Raw genomic sequence first — 16,337 nt, forward strand, 5'->3', positions numbered from 1 at the left:
TTACAGTGTAAAACTCAACATAAGAACTGATGATTTTAGCTCTGGATGGCTTCAGTTTGGTGCCCGGTACCATTTAAAGTTTCAGTAACTTGGGTAACCTGCGTTCTTGCTGCTAGACCTGAAGTTTAAATCGTGGCCCTTGAGAACAGAGCCCAGAGCCGTGGGGTACACGTGGGGCTCTGATCTGTGACGGACATCTCCTGTTGCACCTGCACCCGGGTAAGCCACAGACGTAGTTACAATAACCACCATATCGCAGCCTAAATAGAAATTTTTGGTGCTCTGTGAAGGGCTGGCAGTGAGCTGTGAAGATGCTCTCCGCTTGCTTCTTCCTGCCATGTTTGTAGGGCTGGGTGACTGAGAGCTGCTTAGGGCGAGTTGTTTTGTCTTGCCTTGTTTTCAGACGATCGGTACCCACCTTAAATACCCTCTGCCATCACGGCTACCACAGAGCAGCCCGAGGAGAGGTTGCAGATTGAGAGGTACCATGGAAAGTAGGTTGCTGCCTGGCTGGCTGTCCTTTCCAGCTCAGAGTCATGCTCTTACCACTTATTCTGCAAAAACTCTTATTCTGAACTATGGATTCATAACCCATTTTATTTACATGTTTTATGCTCTAAAAAAAAGCCCACCTCAGAGCTGCAGCCATTGCCAGGGTCCCCCACGTCCCTCCAGGGAGGGCACTGGGGGGTGCCCACACACGCCTGGGTGGGATGGGCTCTTCAGGAGCCCCCAAAGAGCAGCATCACAGGTGGGAGCATCAAACTTGATGCATGCGACGTGCGGCACAACTACCACAGATGTACCCCCGGGGATGTGTGGAGGAGATGGGGGTCACTGTGGCTTTGTCTGAGCTGGTGTGGGGTGCTAAGCTGAGCAAGCGTAACGCGCCGCGAGCGAGCTGGTACGAGGGCCCAGTGGCTCATTCATCTGGGCTCCCGCAGCTCGGTCGGAGATTACGGCTCTGCGAGCTGGGACACACGTCTGCCTGGAGAAACGGTGGAGGCAGGGGATAAATGGTGTTTTTCAGTCCATTTCTCAGGCGTGCTGTAATTGTGTCTAGACAGCCAGTACTTGGATGGCTGCCTTGTGCCACGCAGGGGGGGCTGCTGCTCCCAGAGGGTTTTGCCAGCTCTCCTTCATCTCCAAAGGGTCTTAACTCTCCTCAGCTACAGTAGAGATGCTTCCTGGCTATTCTGCCTGCTGGCTCGTTTACATCCAGCACAGGGGACCTTTGGTATCCCCATCCTGGAGCCTGGTGGAGCAGAGTGAAGGTGAGCACAGACAGCAGGACCCCTTGGTGCCCAGCTGTGCTGTCGGAGGAGGTCTCCTGACACCAGGAATTATTTACAGCCTGCGTCGGTCTCTGAGCTCCCTCTTTCTCTCTGCAGGAGAGGAGCTTTCTGCATTCTCCAAAGGCTCTTCTAATGTGAATATCAGCATGGAAATGAAGCCCTTTACAATGCCTGTGGTTCTTCAGCAGAGCACAGAGTCACGACTCGCCTCTCCTCTTCCAGCCAGTCATGGAACCAGGGGGAAAAAACCCAGCAAAGTTGAAAACATGATAAAAAATGAAGGTTAGGAGGAGGCATTTCAGTTAAAAAACGAGGGAGTGCAGATTATTCTACTGCAAAAAATGAGCGGGGGCTTGTGAAGCACAAGTCCTGGGGGGCTCCTCAGCTGTCCCTCTGGCTTCCTGGGGAGGGCAGGGGGACATCAACTGGTTGCACCTTTGATTACTTCTGTTCCTTGGCCTTTCCTGTGAGGCCACCTGTGTTCATACTGCCACAGTAAAACTGGGCATGGAGCTCAAGCAGCGCTGGAGTGAGGGGGAGAGAGAGATTGCTTTCTTTTGGAGTTGAGTTTTTGTAATTGCGGGTGGGTTTTGTGGTGCTTTTTTTTTTTGGTCCATATCGGGTTATCGTTCAAGAGGTTGTTGTCAGTTCTGTGATCTGATAGTTCAAATCTTAATTATTAAATAAAGGACCATATTTTTAGATATTGAACTTTCCTCATCCCTCATAGCTATGTGGGCATCAAAATACTGCTTGGTCTTCTGCCACACCTCCTGTTCCTCACCTCTACCCTGAACCACCTTGGGGATCACTGCTTGAAGAACAGGTTCAAATTCAAGATCAATCAGACTGAACACAAAACCTAAGAGATCCTAGGCCAAGGCTTGAATGGACCTAGTCACCCTTTAAAAGATATTTTTCCTTGTTTCCAAGAAAAACTGTGGCAACTGTGTATGTAAAGGAACTGAAACTGGTCTCTGGTGATCTGTGTTATGAAGCACCTTAATGAGAATTACTTGAGCAGCAATCTGTCCACAGGTTGATTCACCTTTGAGCAGACGGAGTAACGCTACCGCAAGCCTGCCTGGCGTAGCTGGGAAACTACTTGACCATATTTTCAGAATTCATCTGCTGGAAGAGCTTCCAGCAGCTGTTGATTTCTTTCCCAGTTGCAAGTAAAATGCAAGTAAATAAAAGACCTCCTGTGGGTGTCCGGGCAGATGATCGTTTTGTACAGAGAAAGTGTTAAGAGGGCTACAGGTGAGAAAAGGCTTATGAAAGGGCTACAAAGGTACCAAAACTTCCCATTACATCCGTGTTTTATTGGATTAATGCAGTTACAATGCAATATGGAGGGCACCTCCCCAGGCAAACAGCGCATGCTGTCCATGAGCATCTCCTCTCAAAATGCAAACAGAAGAAGCAGCTAGAGCTCTGCTGTGTGCTCCAGAAGTGGAGGACAATGGTTTTGGTTTTACATTAGGAAAGAGAGGAAGCCCCTCCCGGACAGAGGAGCTGTGGCATGGACACAGGCAGAGACAGTACACACAGTTACACCCAAAGCTGTCAAACGATTGTGGCTAACAGCACAGCTAAGCCTGGTCTTGGGAGTGAGAGCTGGAGCTTCTGAGCCAGTAGAGTGAGGCGGGGAAATGACAGAAATGTGTTGAGGCTGTCCCAGGTCAGGTTTGTCTATACAGGGAGAAGAGCATTAGAGTGCCCTGCCATGAGACCAGCTTCCATGGTACAGCAGGGCTTGTCTGGTGTTTTCATCCAGGAACTCCCGGAGATGGCTTTGTAAAATGCTGTTGGGAAAGGAGACAGTGGCAGGGCTGCGTTTGGCCACCTCCTGGAAGCTGGGGTGTACGGACACCCCAGGTGTGCTGACAGGTACGTCAGCGAGGGGAGCCAGGGAGAGTCCTGGGTCTGATCCTGAGGCACACGTCCTGTCTGACTGGGAGGGATGTTACTCAAACAGCTTTCCCCCAAGCGCGGGTAACAGGAGTTATCGCAGCAGTCAGACAGGACAAACTCTTAATCTAGCAGTGCTCCTGATGAGGAGAGGAGCACAAACTGGGACTGCTTCCAAAAACAAACAAATTTTGAGACATGGTGCACGCAACCTGCCCCAGCTGAAAAAAAACAGCTATTGCAGGCATGACTGGTGCTACCCCAGGCCTTGTTCATTATTTAGTGGCCTCAGTAGATGACTGGGTGTGTGGTAGATAAGTAGTGGCCAATCTACGGCTGGTTTTTGGGTTAGGAAGAGAGGGGACACTGATAGTGTTGCACTTCTCATGCGATCTGACCTACCAGAGGGATGGTAGCCACCTCTCTACCTTGCAAGGAGCAATAAAATACAAGCTGGCAGCAGAGGGGAAGGTTTCGTTTGCAAGTGGGGCAGTTTTCTCAAGCACTGACCCAGTTTTATGGGCAAACCTTTTGAGGGAGACAACAGGGATGTTGTCATTTCTCCGTCAGTGCTCTGTTTTTAAGTTTCCTTACCAAATTTTTGCTCTTGGCTCCTGATTGAAGGAATCAGGATCCTTATCAACACGGTCACATTCTGCTCTCTTATGAGGACTGCTGCACGTGAGCTGGGTGCCTTCTGCAGGCTGAGGCTGCCAGTGGGAAGGCAAATGTGGAATTCCCAGCCCGTAGGAAGGGCAGATGCTGTCCGCTGGGGTCCTGTGCAGCCGTGCACCGTGCAGCCCGGTGCCAGCCCCACGGTCAGCAGCAGAGGATCTTGAGGAAGGCTTTGCGGAAGTCGGTGTTGAAGGTTGTGTAGATGATGGGGTTGAGGGCGCTGTTGACGTAACCAAGCCAGGTGCTGGCACTGTAAAGCCCCGGGGGCACGTGACAGGACGGGCAGTGGGTGTTGAGGATGTGAATCAAGAAGAAGGGCAGCCAGCAGACTATGAATGCCCCTGGGTTTAGAGAGAGGGAGAAAACCATCTGTGACTTTAGAGAAGCAACTACTTGGAAAGGGGCCTGCACTGTGCCCTCCCCCTCCATCCTCTCACTATTTCCATGTACGTGTCTGCGTTTGGTAAACGCTGGAGGTGGCGTTTATTCCTGATACAGAGGGGCTTGGCAAGAGCTCAGGCTTTTTGGGACCAGTTATGTGAATGTGTGTATGGGGCTTCAGTAGTGGCTTGGTGACAGACAAAAGCAAGTGGCCACAACTTAGAGGGAAAGACTGCTGCCTTATCTGCTTTAATCAGTTATGATGAGGGCTGTGTTATTTCCCTGCTACTACTGAGTTAATGAGGGGTATCAGTGCATCTGGTGACCATGGCAGGTGGCTGGGGCATCAGTCTCCTGGCTTCTCTATCCAGCTCTATGAGCTGGTTCCTCTGCTGCTCCTTGCCTCAGTTTCCCCATCTGTAATTGGAACTAAGAGCTGCTGCATGTACAGGAACTCAGGATTCTTTCAGCTTTATAATAATAAAAGAAAAGGAAAAGCAAAGGTCTTGGCTGTTGCTCCCTCTAAGCAGGACTTGTTGGCCACTGATTTAAAACAAAAGGGTAATAAAACATGGCAAATAAAACACTAACATACTTGGCTCTCAACATTTGAGAGCATTATCCTAGATCCCTAAATGGCCCACCGTTGTTTCTCCTGAGTTTGTGGAGCAGTGACAGAGGAAGCCTGGTCCTGGCTTGCATTTTTTAAATCTCAATAGTGTATTAGGAGATTCCTTGCTCTTGGCAAGTCCCAGACCATCATCCCTTGCACCCCACTAGACAGAGCGGCTCTCACTCACCCAGCACAATAGCTAGCATCTGTGTGGCCTTCCTCTCCCGAAGCTGGATCAGCCGGGGCTGCTGGTGCGCTAGCTTCAAAGAGCTGATGGTTTTGCCGTTGCTGAGCCTCCGTACCTCCAGTCCCGGCTTCGTACTCCTTCTCCTCTCTTCCAGCCTGCTGTGTTGTGTAGTCCCTGGTGTCTTGGTGAGGGATGCCTCGTGGCAGAAGCTGCGGTACCGCTGCAGGCTGAAGGCAGTCAGCAACTTCCTTTGGGTTGACATCTCCTGGCCTGAGCATTTGAGTGGGAGACAGGGGGAAAAGGTGCCTTGGCATCTGTTTGGTAAAGCTTTTCTCTCCATGTGTTCCTGCAAAAGAGGATGACACAGAGAAACTGGGAACCACCCAAACCATCCACTGGGTCAAAGGATGATGAGGAAAGTTGTAGGAGTCATCCCTAGCCCCACTTGCTTCTTAGATTTGCACCATGTCCTCTGGACTGACCTTGGCTTATCAGAGGGGTGAACGAGCACTGGACATCCCTCTGCCTCCACCTCACCAAGGAGAAGCATGAGAACAAGAAGAGCTGCTCTGCTGACCTTTCACTTCTATTTTTGTGTTGGTCCTGCTCCCCTCAACATCCCCACCCTTTTTTAACGTAGCTTCACTCTGAGAAAATGGGTAAAACAAGCAGATATCTGTGACCAGGCGATCCCTTTCAAACCATTGTGCTCGTTCCCATGGTTGCAGACATTTTATCTAGAAAGGTCAGTGGAACAAATGCTTCGTGCACCATGAGCATTTTGACCTCTTAAATCTGTCAGATGAAGAGGTTTGGGTTTTTTTGGGTTTTTTTAAAATAATCTAGGTTAAAGCCTGTAAAGCCCCGAGAGTGAAGCTTCACAGAGCAAAAGTCAATAAATGAAGAGATTAAAAATCAATAAATGAAGAAGTTAGCCAGACTTCTGCATGGCTGAGAAAGCCCTGCTCTGAAGAAATATTGAAGTAGGCTGTGCTCTTTTCTAGTTGCCTGGTTCTAGAGGGTAGAGATACACAGGGAGTATCCTCTTTCTAGAGGGCTGAAAAGGATTTAACTGGAGCTTCTGCATCTCAAATATCATGGTGTATGAGTGAAGGATGGGATGAAAACATGCCATGTCCCTTCTTTATGTTTTCCATTCTGTGCTTTGACTCTTTGAGAAGAAGAAATGATGCATGCCCTGTCCTTTTTGACAGCTCCCACTGCGTTCATGTGGCTCTTACTTTGTGTGCATAACCCGGTTTGGTGCTGGCGCTCTGGCTGCCCTGCCGGGTGAGGGTTCGCTTCTTTTGTCTTTGTCTTAGCACGAGGTAAATCCGGACATAGAGCAGCAGGGTCACCATGAAGGGGAGGTAGAAGGACACCAAAGAGGAGTAGATGATGAAACTAGGGTTGGATATGGAACAGACACTGGGATCCGCTGGGGAGGAGAAGAGAGAGAGAGGAGCGGCTGAGCTGCTTTGGTTTGGTACAAGGAGGCTCTGGTGTGTTGGCAAAGCAAGGCGAAAGGTGGCCGGGGGGCAAAGGCAGTCTAAGGAGTGCAAGTATCTCCTATCTCTGTTGTTGCAAATTATACTGAGGCCTACCCACTCACCTCACTGATGCTTACAGTGGACTCTGCCTGGGGCCATCTAGCATGACCCCGCATGCATCTGCCTGCTTTTCTGGCCAACAGCTCTGCTCTCTTCTCTCATGTCTATTCCCATCCTTTGTCAGAGGATCCTTTCCTCTTTCGTCCTTTCTTCTATTCCTCTGACAGCCTCTGAGCTGTCTAGATGCAGAGGTGTGCCTACCCCCATCTGTCTGGAGCAGGCAGTGGGAGACAGCAGCATTTCCCACCTCCTGTCCCCTTCTTGCCTCAAGCAATGCATAGAGGATGGATGGGGAGCAGAGGACTCCTGCCTGTGTCTCTGGGGAAGAAAGCTCCCCTGCACCTCTGCCTCCAGGGAGAATTAATGGGCTGTCCTAGGTGAGGGGAAGGACAAAGACCAACCTGCTTCCAAGGAGGAGGCTAAATTGTTCGCTCTCCTTAAGGGATTAGGTGAGGAAGCAGACAGCCCGTTGGATGGGAAGGAGGTTTCTCACAAGCAGTGCCAATATGCAATCCTTGCTGTTTAGAATTCTGTCCTGTATCTGATTTAAAACTGTGTCTGGACCTGTTGACATGGGCAAGATGCAGTAAGTCTGGTGTGTGTGTGTGTGTGTTGGACGTCTCGAGATTTGCTCGTGTGTGCGTAGAGTGATTGTTTGGGGGGATCTGTAGACCTGGACACTTTGATGGGCATTGATTTGGCAGTAAAGCAGGCAGGTCTGTCTTCAGAGCAATTGTCAGTGTCTGCTTGAGCAAATGTCAAGTTTATAGATAAGAGCACATCTGCTCTCCAGCACTAGAGATGTTTCTCACCCTTCATAGTGTGCTTTCCAGTTCCCTAAAATTTCCTGTCACTCGGAAAGTCTGCGGGACCCACGTTAAATGACCTGTCCACGCACAGGGCAGCTCCATTTCCAACCCCTCCCTGCGTGCTATTGTTCAGGACATCACCTACCTGTAGTATTGAAGCCAAAGAGGAGTGGGCACGACACTGCAAATGCCAGCATCCAGACTATCACGATCATGAGAGAGACCCTCCTGCAGGAGCTCTGCCCAGTGCTGTACTGGTATTGAACTGGTTTCACCACTGCGGTGTACCTGCGGACCAAACCAGCTCCAGAAAGAGGAGAGGTAAGAATGGAGGGAGGAAAAGGACCAGGTTTTAAAAGGAGAAATGAAAGCCACGTAGGAAACATGATGGTGAACATGGTGAAGAAATGGAAGAGGAAAGGAGAGAAGATCAGATGATGGGATCAGCAATTTGTAGAAATGGTAAGTGGGGCGTTGGGGGGAGGAACAGAGGAAATCAGAGTTAGTTGGCAGCCCTTCAGAGAAACACCCTGCAGAACTGCTGGCATTGTGAAACTACAAGGTTTGGCATACCAGATGGGTCTAGAAACCCCAGGAAACCCCCATCCCCCAAGCCCCTAAGGTTATATATGCACTGCTGGGAAAGAACCGTCTCTGGAGCAACCACAGCCTGCTACACTCTGTGCCTCAGCCGCCCGCTCTGGTGTTGGCCTCACTGACAGCCAGAGGATTGCCCACGGGTGGGTGTCCAGGGCCTTTGGCTGCCAGCATGCCCCAGGGGATGCAGCTCAGCAAGGCTAGGATTTGGGAGGTACAGGAGTCTCATCTTTAGGATAGCCTGGGGGCTGCTCCTTGCAGACGGACACAAAATGGAATGAGGATAAAGATTCTCATGGAGGAACACCAGACCAACCCAGTGTTGAGACCTGCTTTGTATGATTACCCTTGAACCACATATTACAAAGGTACAGCATGCAGTATTTTTTCCTACCCTCCCCCCCCCTCCTCGGTCCTAACAGCACCATGTGTGCCAAGGTCTTGGCTCTCAGCCCTCAGCATTGCTTAAAATAGGCTCAATTTTAAGATGCAAAAAAACCAGGGCAAGGCTGAAGATTACACAGCAATAATCTTCACCCTTCCCTATGTATGTGGAAGGATTTTGTTTATTAAAACTTCATGAGTGAGGTCTTCAGAATGAGAAACCCTCTTTGAGACTCAATAGGAATTAGATGACCAATTCTGGTTCCTGCCTTTAAAAGGCACGAGGATGTGGTTGACTACCTACTGGTGGTGTTCTACTGCTTGTGCCTCTCCGCCCTTAGGTGCAGACATCTTCTAACACATGGACAGAGCCATATTAACAGCAGTCGTGGCAGTGAGAGACTTGCAGGGAGGTTTGTGTTCCTGTAGACACCGATGGTGACTGTGCAAACCCCACTTCCTTGTCCTGGCCATGCTGGGGTACAGGGCCAACCCTCATCTCCAAACTATCCCCTGGACGCTGTTGGCTCTCACCTGTCAATGCTGATAGCACAGAGGTTTAAAATGCTGGCTGTGCACATCATTACATCCATGGTGACGAAGATATCACAACAGATGCGGCTGAAAGTCCAGACTCCTCCGGTCACCTGTAGCAGCAACCACAAAACTGTCAGCCTTGTTCTGCACTGAGTCCTGCTCAGTTATGTGTAAGGAGGTGCCCTCCTCCAAGTATCTCAGCAGCTAGATGAGTTCATGTCCACTGTGATGTGCAGAGGGAAACTGAGGCATCCGTGTTGTGTGCAAGCTAACACAGTGGTAGGTCATGGAGAAGGAGCCACACCTCAATTTCACTCCTTTAGTTACTCTTACAGAGGGAGGCAGGGTGAAGGAATAGATAGCAGCTATCCCTTCCCTTAAGTTCTAGCATGATAAATTGATTTAAATTTGATATCACTGTACATATCCTTTGATTAAGGATTACCTGAGAAAATCGAAGGGCTGAAAGTGTTTCTCAGCTTAGCTGCTGGAGTTCTCTTGCAGGCAGTGAGCTGGAAAAGTGCTGCAAATTTTATGAATTTATGTATGAAACAGAGACCTGAGACCCAAAGCTTCTCTAAAACCTTATTTGGATTCTTATCTCAGTTAACAGCTTTTGATTATTAGATCTGAGTGAGAAGTCACGAGCTATTTGGATAAAGGGTTTCGGCTTGCTACCATGTCGAGCTTTTGTTCTGGTTGCTTTGAATTTTTAATCTGAAGTGTGTAATCATGAAAGCTTAACTGTGGCCAATCTTTGTGATGGAGAAACGCATTTTTTGGCCCAGCCATCAAGTTCCTGACAGTGACCTTTTCAGCTGACAACAATATGCTCCAAGCGCCATGTGGCACCTCTCTTCTCGGGGCTGGGATGATCGCCTGACTCGGAGCGAGGTGGTCTGCCTCAGCACCCACTCCTTGTGGTGGATGAACAAGGAGGCAGCCTGCCCTCCAACAGATAAGCCCGTTGGATGAGTACAGCAAACAAACCTAATGCTGCGCTGGTTGGAGAAGACAGGTAGGTGAGAAAGGGAGGAAAGTCCTCGCTTGGAGAGAGCCTGGATTTTAACCTTCAACCCCCTAGATACCGCTGCTTGGGCTGGATCCTGGGAAGCTATCAGGAACTGGCACTAGTTCCTGGTCTCTCTGCTTATATTTAGACTGCATCTAGAGCGTCTGGTTTTGAGGCCCCAGTACAGGAAAAACATTGATAAATGGGAGCAAGTCCAGTGGAGGACCACCAAAAGAGTTCCTGGGGCTGGAGTGCTTGTCCTAGGAGGAGCAGCTAAGAGAACAGGGCTTGTTCAGCCTGGAGAAGTGGTGGCTTTTGAGGGGGCTAACAGCAGTCCCCTAGTGCCAAGTGGGAGGTTATTAAGAAAGTTGGAGTCAGGTTACTAAGAAGATGAAGCCAGGTTTTTCACAGCAGTGCATGGAGGGAGGGAACTGTCAGTGTGAGGTTAATGGTTGGACTAGATGATCTTTAAGGTCTTTTCCAACCTTGATGATTCTGTGACAAGAGGCAACAGGCATAAGTTGAAAGAAGAAAGCTGCAAACTGGTTACGAAGGGAAACTTTCTGACCGTGAGGACAGTGAGGCAGTGGAGCCAGTCTACGCAGGCTCCATCCTTGGAGGTCTGCAAGACCTGCTCAAAACCACCCATCCCAGATCAGGCTGGAGAGGGCGCCACAAGTAAACTTGGCTGCTAAGGCAGTGGGTCAACCCTGCAGCGAGTGTCGATGCCTACGAAGGACGCAGCATCCTGCAGCGAGAAGCACTTGTATAAATACAGAATTCAGTCTGTGTGAGTTGTTTTCAGAGTTATTTGAGAAATAATCCTGAGTAATTTAAAGGGGTTTGAATCACAGAATCACAGAATCATCTAGGTTGGAAGGGACCTTGAAGATCATCTAGTCCAACCGTTAACCCAGCACTGACAGATCCCAACTACACCATAAGTGCTATGTCAACCCGCCTCTTGAACACCTCCAGGGATGGGGACTCCACCACCTCCCTGGGCAGCCCATTCCAACGCCTGACTACCTGTTCTGGAAAGAAACACTTCCTAATATCTAGTCTAAACCTTCCCTGGTGCAGCTTGAGGCCATGATTGTGCCAGCATTCCTGCACATGGGCACAGAAACTTGCTAAGGTGAGCTAAGGGTATTCTCTGCTGGACCCAGCTGCTACATGTCACAAGTCAGGTACTGTACGAGGACATCTTCTATTAGACCCCTCGACTCTGAATGAATGCAGGGGAGAGAAATGGGAATTGGCTTGCAAAATGCACTAGGGAACTGTGGTTTCATCTTCAGTTCTCTGATACTTGTGGGGCTCCTTTGTTTTCTTTTAAAAAAAGCAAGCACATAAAAACAAAAACCAAACCCTTAGAGCTTTTCTGCACAATTAGGTGGGCCACAAGGCATGCAGGCTGTCGCTCTGAAATTAGGGACCTTAGTAGGTAGGTTCAGGTTTCAGAGAATCTCAACACCGCTTTTGCTTTAGTTGCAAATTTTGAGGTCTGTTTGACCACATTAAAAAATAAAAAAAAATAATTCTAAATGCTGGAAGCCTCTGCAGTGGGGCCCAGTAAGGGGTGTTTCTGTAATCTGAGGCAAAATGCAGTGTCTGTATGATCTGTGGAGTCTGAAGAATACTTCACCAGGAGCTGGTGCCAGGTGTTCACATGAAAGCCAGCTGCCGCTAGCCCAGCAGATGTGCAAGCACTTAACTGAGGGATTTGCCAAGGTCCTGAGCACATTCAAACGTGAAGCCCAAGAATGTGAGCCATTAAAACTGAAGAAGGTGGTGGTGGGAATGGCTCTGAAGTGAACCCTCTCAGGATGATGCATTCAGATCACACCACCTGCACGCTAAGCTGTGGCTTGTATTCAGAGGATGCTTGAGAGATCAAAACATTTGGGCTTAAAACCCATCCTCACTTCCATCAACCACAACTTCTAAAACGGAGAGAACCTCTGCTGAAGACGGCGAAGTAATTAATATTTACCTGTGGGGTATGCGAACCCAGAATTTATTCCAGAATTTAACAATGAAAAAGAGCCTTTTAATTATAGGCCTCGTTCATAATTTTTAAAATTCTATTTCTGCTCTTCCTTTTATTGCTCTGTTCCACTCATCTTATGCTACAGCAGCTAGAACTTGCTAGTGTGCATTTCTGGATTTCATATGCTGGCAGGGTACCTGTTCTTTATCCCCCTGGTGCCTTTTGTCCAGGAATCTCAAAGCACATCGCAGGTATTAATTGAATGAATCCTCACAACTGCCTGGGTGAGGTGGATGGTCAAATATTATTCTCTTACAGCTGATGAGAGCAAACCACAGAGAGATGAGCTGATACAATCTCTCATTACCACTCAGTGTGCGTGCGGCAGAAGTGGGAATAGAGTCCAGGATGAAATCCTGGCTCTGTCAAAGACAATGCTAAAGCTCCCTGTAGACTATTCAGGGCAGGTTCTCACCTCATCTTTCTTGACATCCAGTCTGCTTTATCCACAAAATTGTGATATTATTATTTTTAACTTTCCAGCCCCATAGAAAGTCTTCCCGTTTTTTTTTAAAAAAATAAAATCATTGTGCATTCATAACCTTATGTAAATCCATCTCTCTCTTAAACCCTTAAAAATAAACAAAGGAATCTCTGTAAATCGGATACGTATGGTGGTGCCGTATGGGAAGGTATGAACACAAAGCTGCATCAGGCGATGACAGGCGTGTAAGCAGCAGTGCATCTGACCATGCTCACCTAGGTGTTTTGTGTTTAGGAGAGAGTTCTTCTCGGGGGTGCTGTTAGCTCCCCGCAGCTGTGAAAGAGCTGCTTATATTTTCGCATGGGGGGGGGTAACTAAGAGCACGCCTGTGGTCAGGCCTGCTGCTAAGTGGCAGTCAGTCAGGTGTCTGTCCTCCTGTTGACAGCAGTCTGGCGAGCTCCTCGAGCTCAGAGAGCAGTTGTAGGTCTCGCTGCTCTGGTGTGAGAGCCACAGAAGAGGAAACAGCGTTACTCGCATGCTCTGGACCTCAGTGACAATCATCTTCGGAAGCTTTTTTGCCTTTGGAGGTAGAATTGGATGTTGTGGGAAGACCGAGGAGGATGCTCCAGGCCATGCTGCTACATGTCCTCCTCCATTTATGCAATGACTACGAGGCATGATGGTATTTAATGCCATCAGACTCCAGTGGGCAGGATACCCTAATGCTACTGTCTTAGAAACCTTCATGAGCTTCAGTAGTCGTGCCAGCCACAGCATCAGAGTCAGTAAAGAACTGGGGTAGCAGTACTGGTATATTAGACTTACCCGTTGACCCCAGAAGATTGCTAGACACAGTGCTGAATAGCATTTCTGTGACAGAAGCTTCATCGGGTGAAGATGACGATATAAAATGTTCCTTTTGCTGCTCTCTCACAGCCTTCCCAAAAGGCTTCTCAGAAAGAGGCAGTTCTGGTCTGCGTGAATGATAAAATGACAAATTTCATGGACAAGGTCCAGGCCACAGATGACTTTAGAAATTGAGTGTATGGCACAAAGTTCACAAGTGACATTTAAATCTGAGGTATTCATCCACCTTTAGGTTCTCCTTAAATAATGGACAGGTCTCAGATGTCTGGTTTGGCAAACGTTCCGTAGATGAATAGGTATTGTATAGAGTTTTGGGGACTGAATGATTTCTTGGCAATTTCCAGGCCCATAGTGTACTGAAGCATGATGCCATTTCTGCTTCACTGGTAGCATCGCTGATCCATAAACAACAGCAAATATCTAAAAGACTTTGGGGCTTTTTGGACTGTTTTTTAAATCTTAGCCTTGCTGGAGTCCTACAGCCTGGTTCTCTAGGAGATACTGCGCAGTGCTGGGAGTGGTAGTTCGGGTTTGAGAAGTGTGTGGCTTCTTCTCCCTGTTGTTTGGGTGACTCTTGAATCAGCTACTTTGATTATCCAAGCTCCACAGATGGAAGTGAATTTTGAATGGGTCTACAAACACCACGAGGGAACGGACCTACTGTCACGCTCACAAATTGTGACCACGGTACTGCATGGGGGTAGAGGCTGCATCACAGATGTGCCACCTTGTCCACAGCGAGAGCAAGTGCTCAATCTTTTCTAATGCAAAGCATATTGTGATTTCATTAAGGATTGGAACACGCTTGAGGTGATGGACTATTCCAGTCTGAAATAAAATTTGACTTTTAATAATATTTTTTAGTTGCAATCAAATTGCACAATCTAATTCTGTCTAGCTGGGATGGCTTCCCCCCTCTTATTCCTTGATTCTTAATCATTCGATATCACACAACTGAGCCGTACATATCCTGCAGGCCAGCTCCAGGACCACTCCACACAAATCAGTCTAAATGTTGCTACTGCCTTCATTAAGAACATGATCACACATGCAGTATCATGGTGGTCTCTTCGTTCTTTCACTCCACAGCAGTGCTACACGTACATAATTAACATCAATGCCCTTATTAATAATGCTTACACACAGAGCAAACCCTTAATTTCTCTTAATTGTAGCCTTGCTGAGATTGCAGTGGGAACAGTTTGGGTGAGAGGCTTGGATGAACACAAGGGAAATGCCTAGGCTGTGTGCCAAAACTTAGAGCTGTGTTGCCCATTCAACATCCGCCGGTGGCAGAGGAGGGCTGTAGGCCACTACTAGTCCCCTGCTACTTGATCAAATCTCCTTGAACCCGCATAGTAGGTCTGGCCTTTGCTGGTGTTGTTGTGTCTTGTCCTACTTTCTGTTCACGCACTGTGGAGCCCATATGCACACGTCAAAATCCCTCTCTGCTTCTGCTTTGTTTTGAGGGAAAGAGGTCAGCCAAAGGTGGGCAGCTGCCAACAGAATATTTACCCCACCCTTCACCCTGATCCCAGCTTGCCCCTTACAGGAAGAGCATGAGGCTGCAGTGAGATCATGGCTCAGGGGCTTATTCTGTCTCTGTTAGCGTGAGAACAGGGTACTAGGGCTCAGCTGAAAGCTTATGACTGATTGATGTCCACTCTAAGTTTTCTAGATCTACCAATTTTCTGAGTTGGTGTAAAAATGCTGAAGAGAACAGATAAAAATGTCAGCTGTAGCATATCTTCATGTATTTACTTTAGTAAAAATATTTGCCCCAGGAGTGGCTTCAGTAATTCAGGATTTTGCTGCAGTGGGAGGGGGATTCAGGTTCCATCTTTGCTGCCCTATATCTGATGATATTGTCCATGCTGTCATGTCAGTACATTTTTATATCGGCCAATGTGCAGAGATAGAGAAATGGAGAATAAGACCCTGAGGGCTTGATGAGTCCTTTGAAGTTATTGTGAAAATGCTCACAAGACTTAAGGAGATTTTGGAGCATGTTCTTCAGCTTCATCTCTTTGTCAGCCTGCTTGGGGAATGTTGCTTGGAGCTGACCTAACATCATGGACGCTAAGGTTCTTAAACTCCACAGGAGATGAGGATTTGACTGCCCTTGCTTGTTTTCTGGCCAGCAGGAGTAGGGATTGATCTGGGCTCTAAGATGAGTTCCTATAAGGTATTTCCACGCTATCGCCTCTCCCACCATTCCTGAATCATCACGGTGCTCACTGGCAACCCTTCTGGCTGATGGAGTCAGCTTCAAGGATGAAAGTGGTATTAGCACATCAGAGCAAACAATCTACGTTACTGGCTGTAGCCCAGCTGCCAGTCAAACTCAAAGAGGCTGTGCTCTGCCAGGAAGAGCCAGACTCAGGGTGGAACTGTGGTGTGTTTGTCCAGCCCACAAGGGCCACCTGTGTGACACTATGGGCTGCCACCCATACCACAAGTGCCCTAGAGCTAGCTGGGGGGTTAAAATGTGAATGGACTTTATCTGTAACAGAGCTGGCCTATCCTGAGAGCGTGCACTGGTGAACTCATACCGTGGTTAAATTCTGCTAATCTTGCCTAAAATGTACTCACCTCCAGGTACACCACCCATGGCATCACCAAAGTAGCCACCAGCAAGTCTGCCACCGCCAGGCTCACCACAAGGTAGTTTGTTGTGGTTTGCAAGGTGCGTTCCCTCAGCACGGCTAAGCAGACCAGCACGTTCCCAAAGATGATGGCCAAAATCAAGATGCAGTAGCAGAGGGCGTAGTAGGCATGTGAGTGTGGCAGGTCAGGCTCTGTAGTGTTGTCTGCCCCACAGGGAATGGGGTCGGTGGTGTTGGGATGACCGCTGGTTCTTGTGAAGAGGGCCATGGGGGTGCCGCTGCAAAGAGAAAGAAAGAGGTGACTGAAAATCAGAGCTCTGACAATAATTGTGGAGAACAGTACCTTTTTTGTGGATGGTGTATGATTTTCTTACTT

General features: G+C 48.4%; 1 protein-coding gene across 2 annotated transcripts; it reads right to left on the minus strand.

The window, feature by feature from the left end:
• Positions 1–2,596: 2,596 nt before the first annotated feature.
• DRD3 (dopamine receptor D3) lies at positions 2,597–16,229 on the minus strand. Of its 2 annotated transcripts, XM_074816786.1 has the most exons (6): positions 15,948–16,229; positions 8,997–9,109; positions 7,627–7,769; positions 6,304–6,500; positions 5,063–5,408; positions 3,894–4,222 (listed from the first exon to the last, which is right to left on the minus strand). In XM_074816786.1, the coding sequence occupies exons 1-6, from the start codon at positions 16,227–16,229 to the stop codon at positions 4,026–4,028; spliced, it is 1,278 nt and encodes a 425-aa protein (XP_074672887.1). In that variant the 3' UTR covers positions 3,894–4,025. The 2 variants fall into 2 exon arrangements, with proteins under 2 accessions (XP_074672888.1, XP_074672887.1); XM_074816787.1 differs by lacking the exons at positions 6,304–6,500; positions 8,997–9,109; positions 15,948–16,229 and having other exon boundaries at positions 2,597–4,222; positions 7,627–7,980.
• Between the last annotated feature and the right edge of the window lie 108 nt (positions 16,230–16,337).

This window comes from Strix aluco, chromosome 2 (genome assembly GCF_031877795.1).
Source record: "Strix aluco isolate bStrAlu1 chromosome 2, bStrAlu1.hap1, whole genome shotgun sequence".
Classification (NCBI taxonomy): domain Eukaryota; kingdom Metazoa; phylum Chordata; class Aves; order Strigiformes; family Strigidae; genus Strix; species Strix aluco.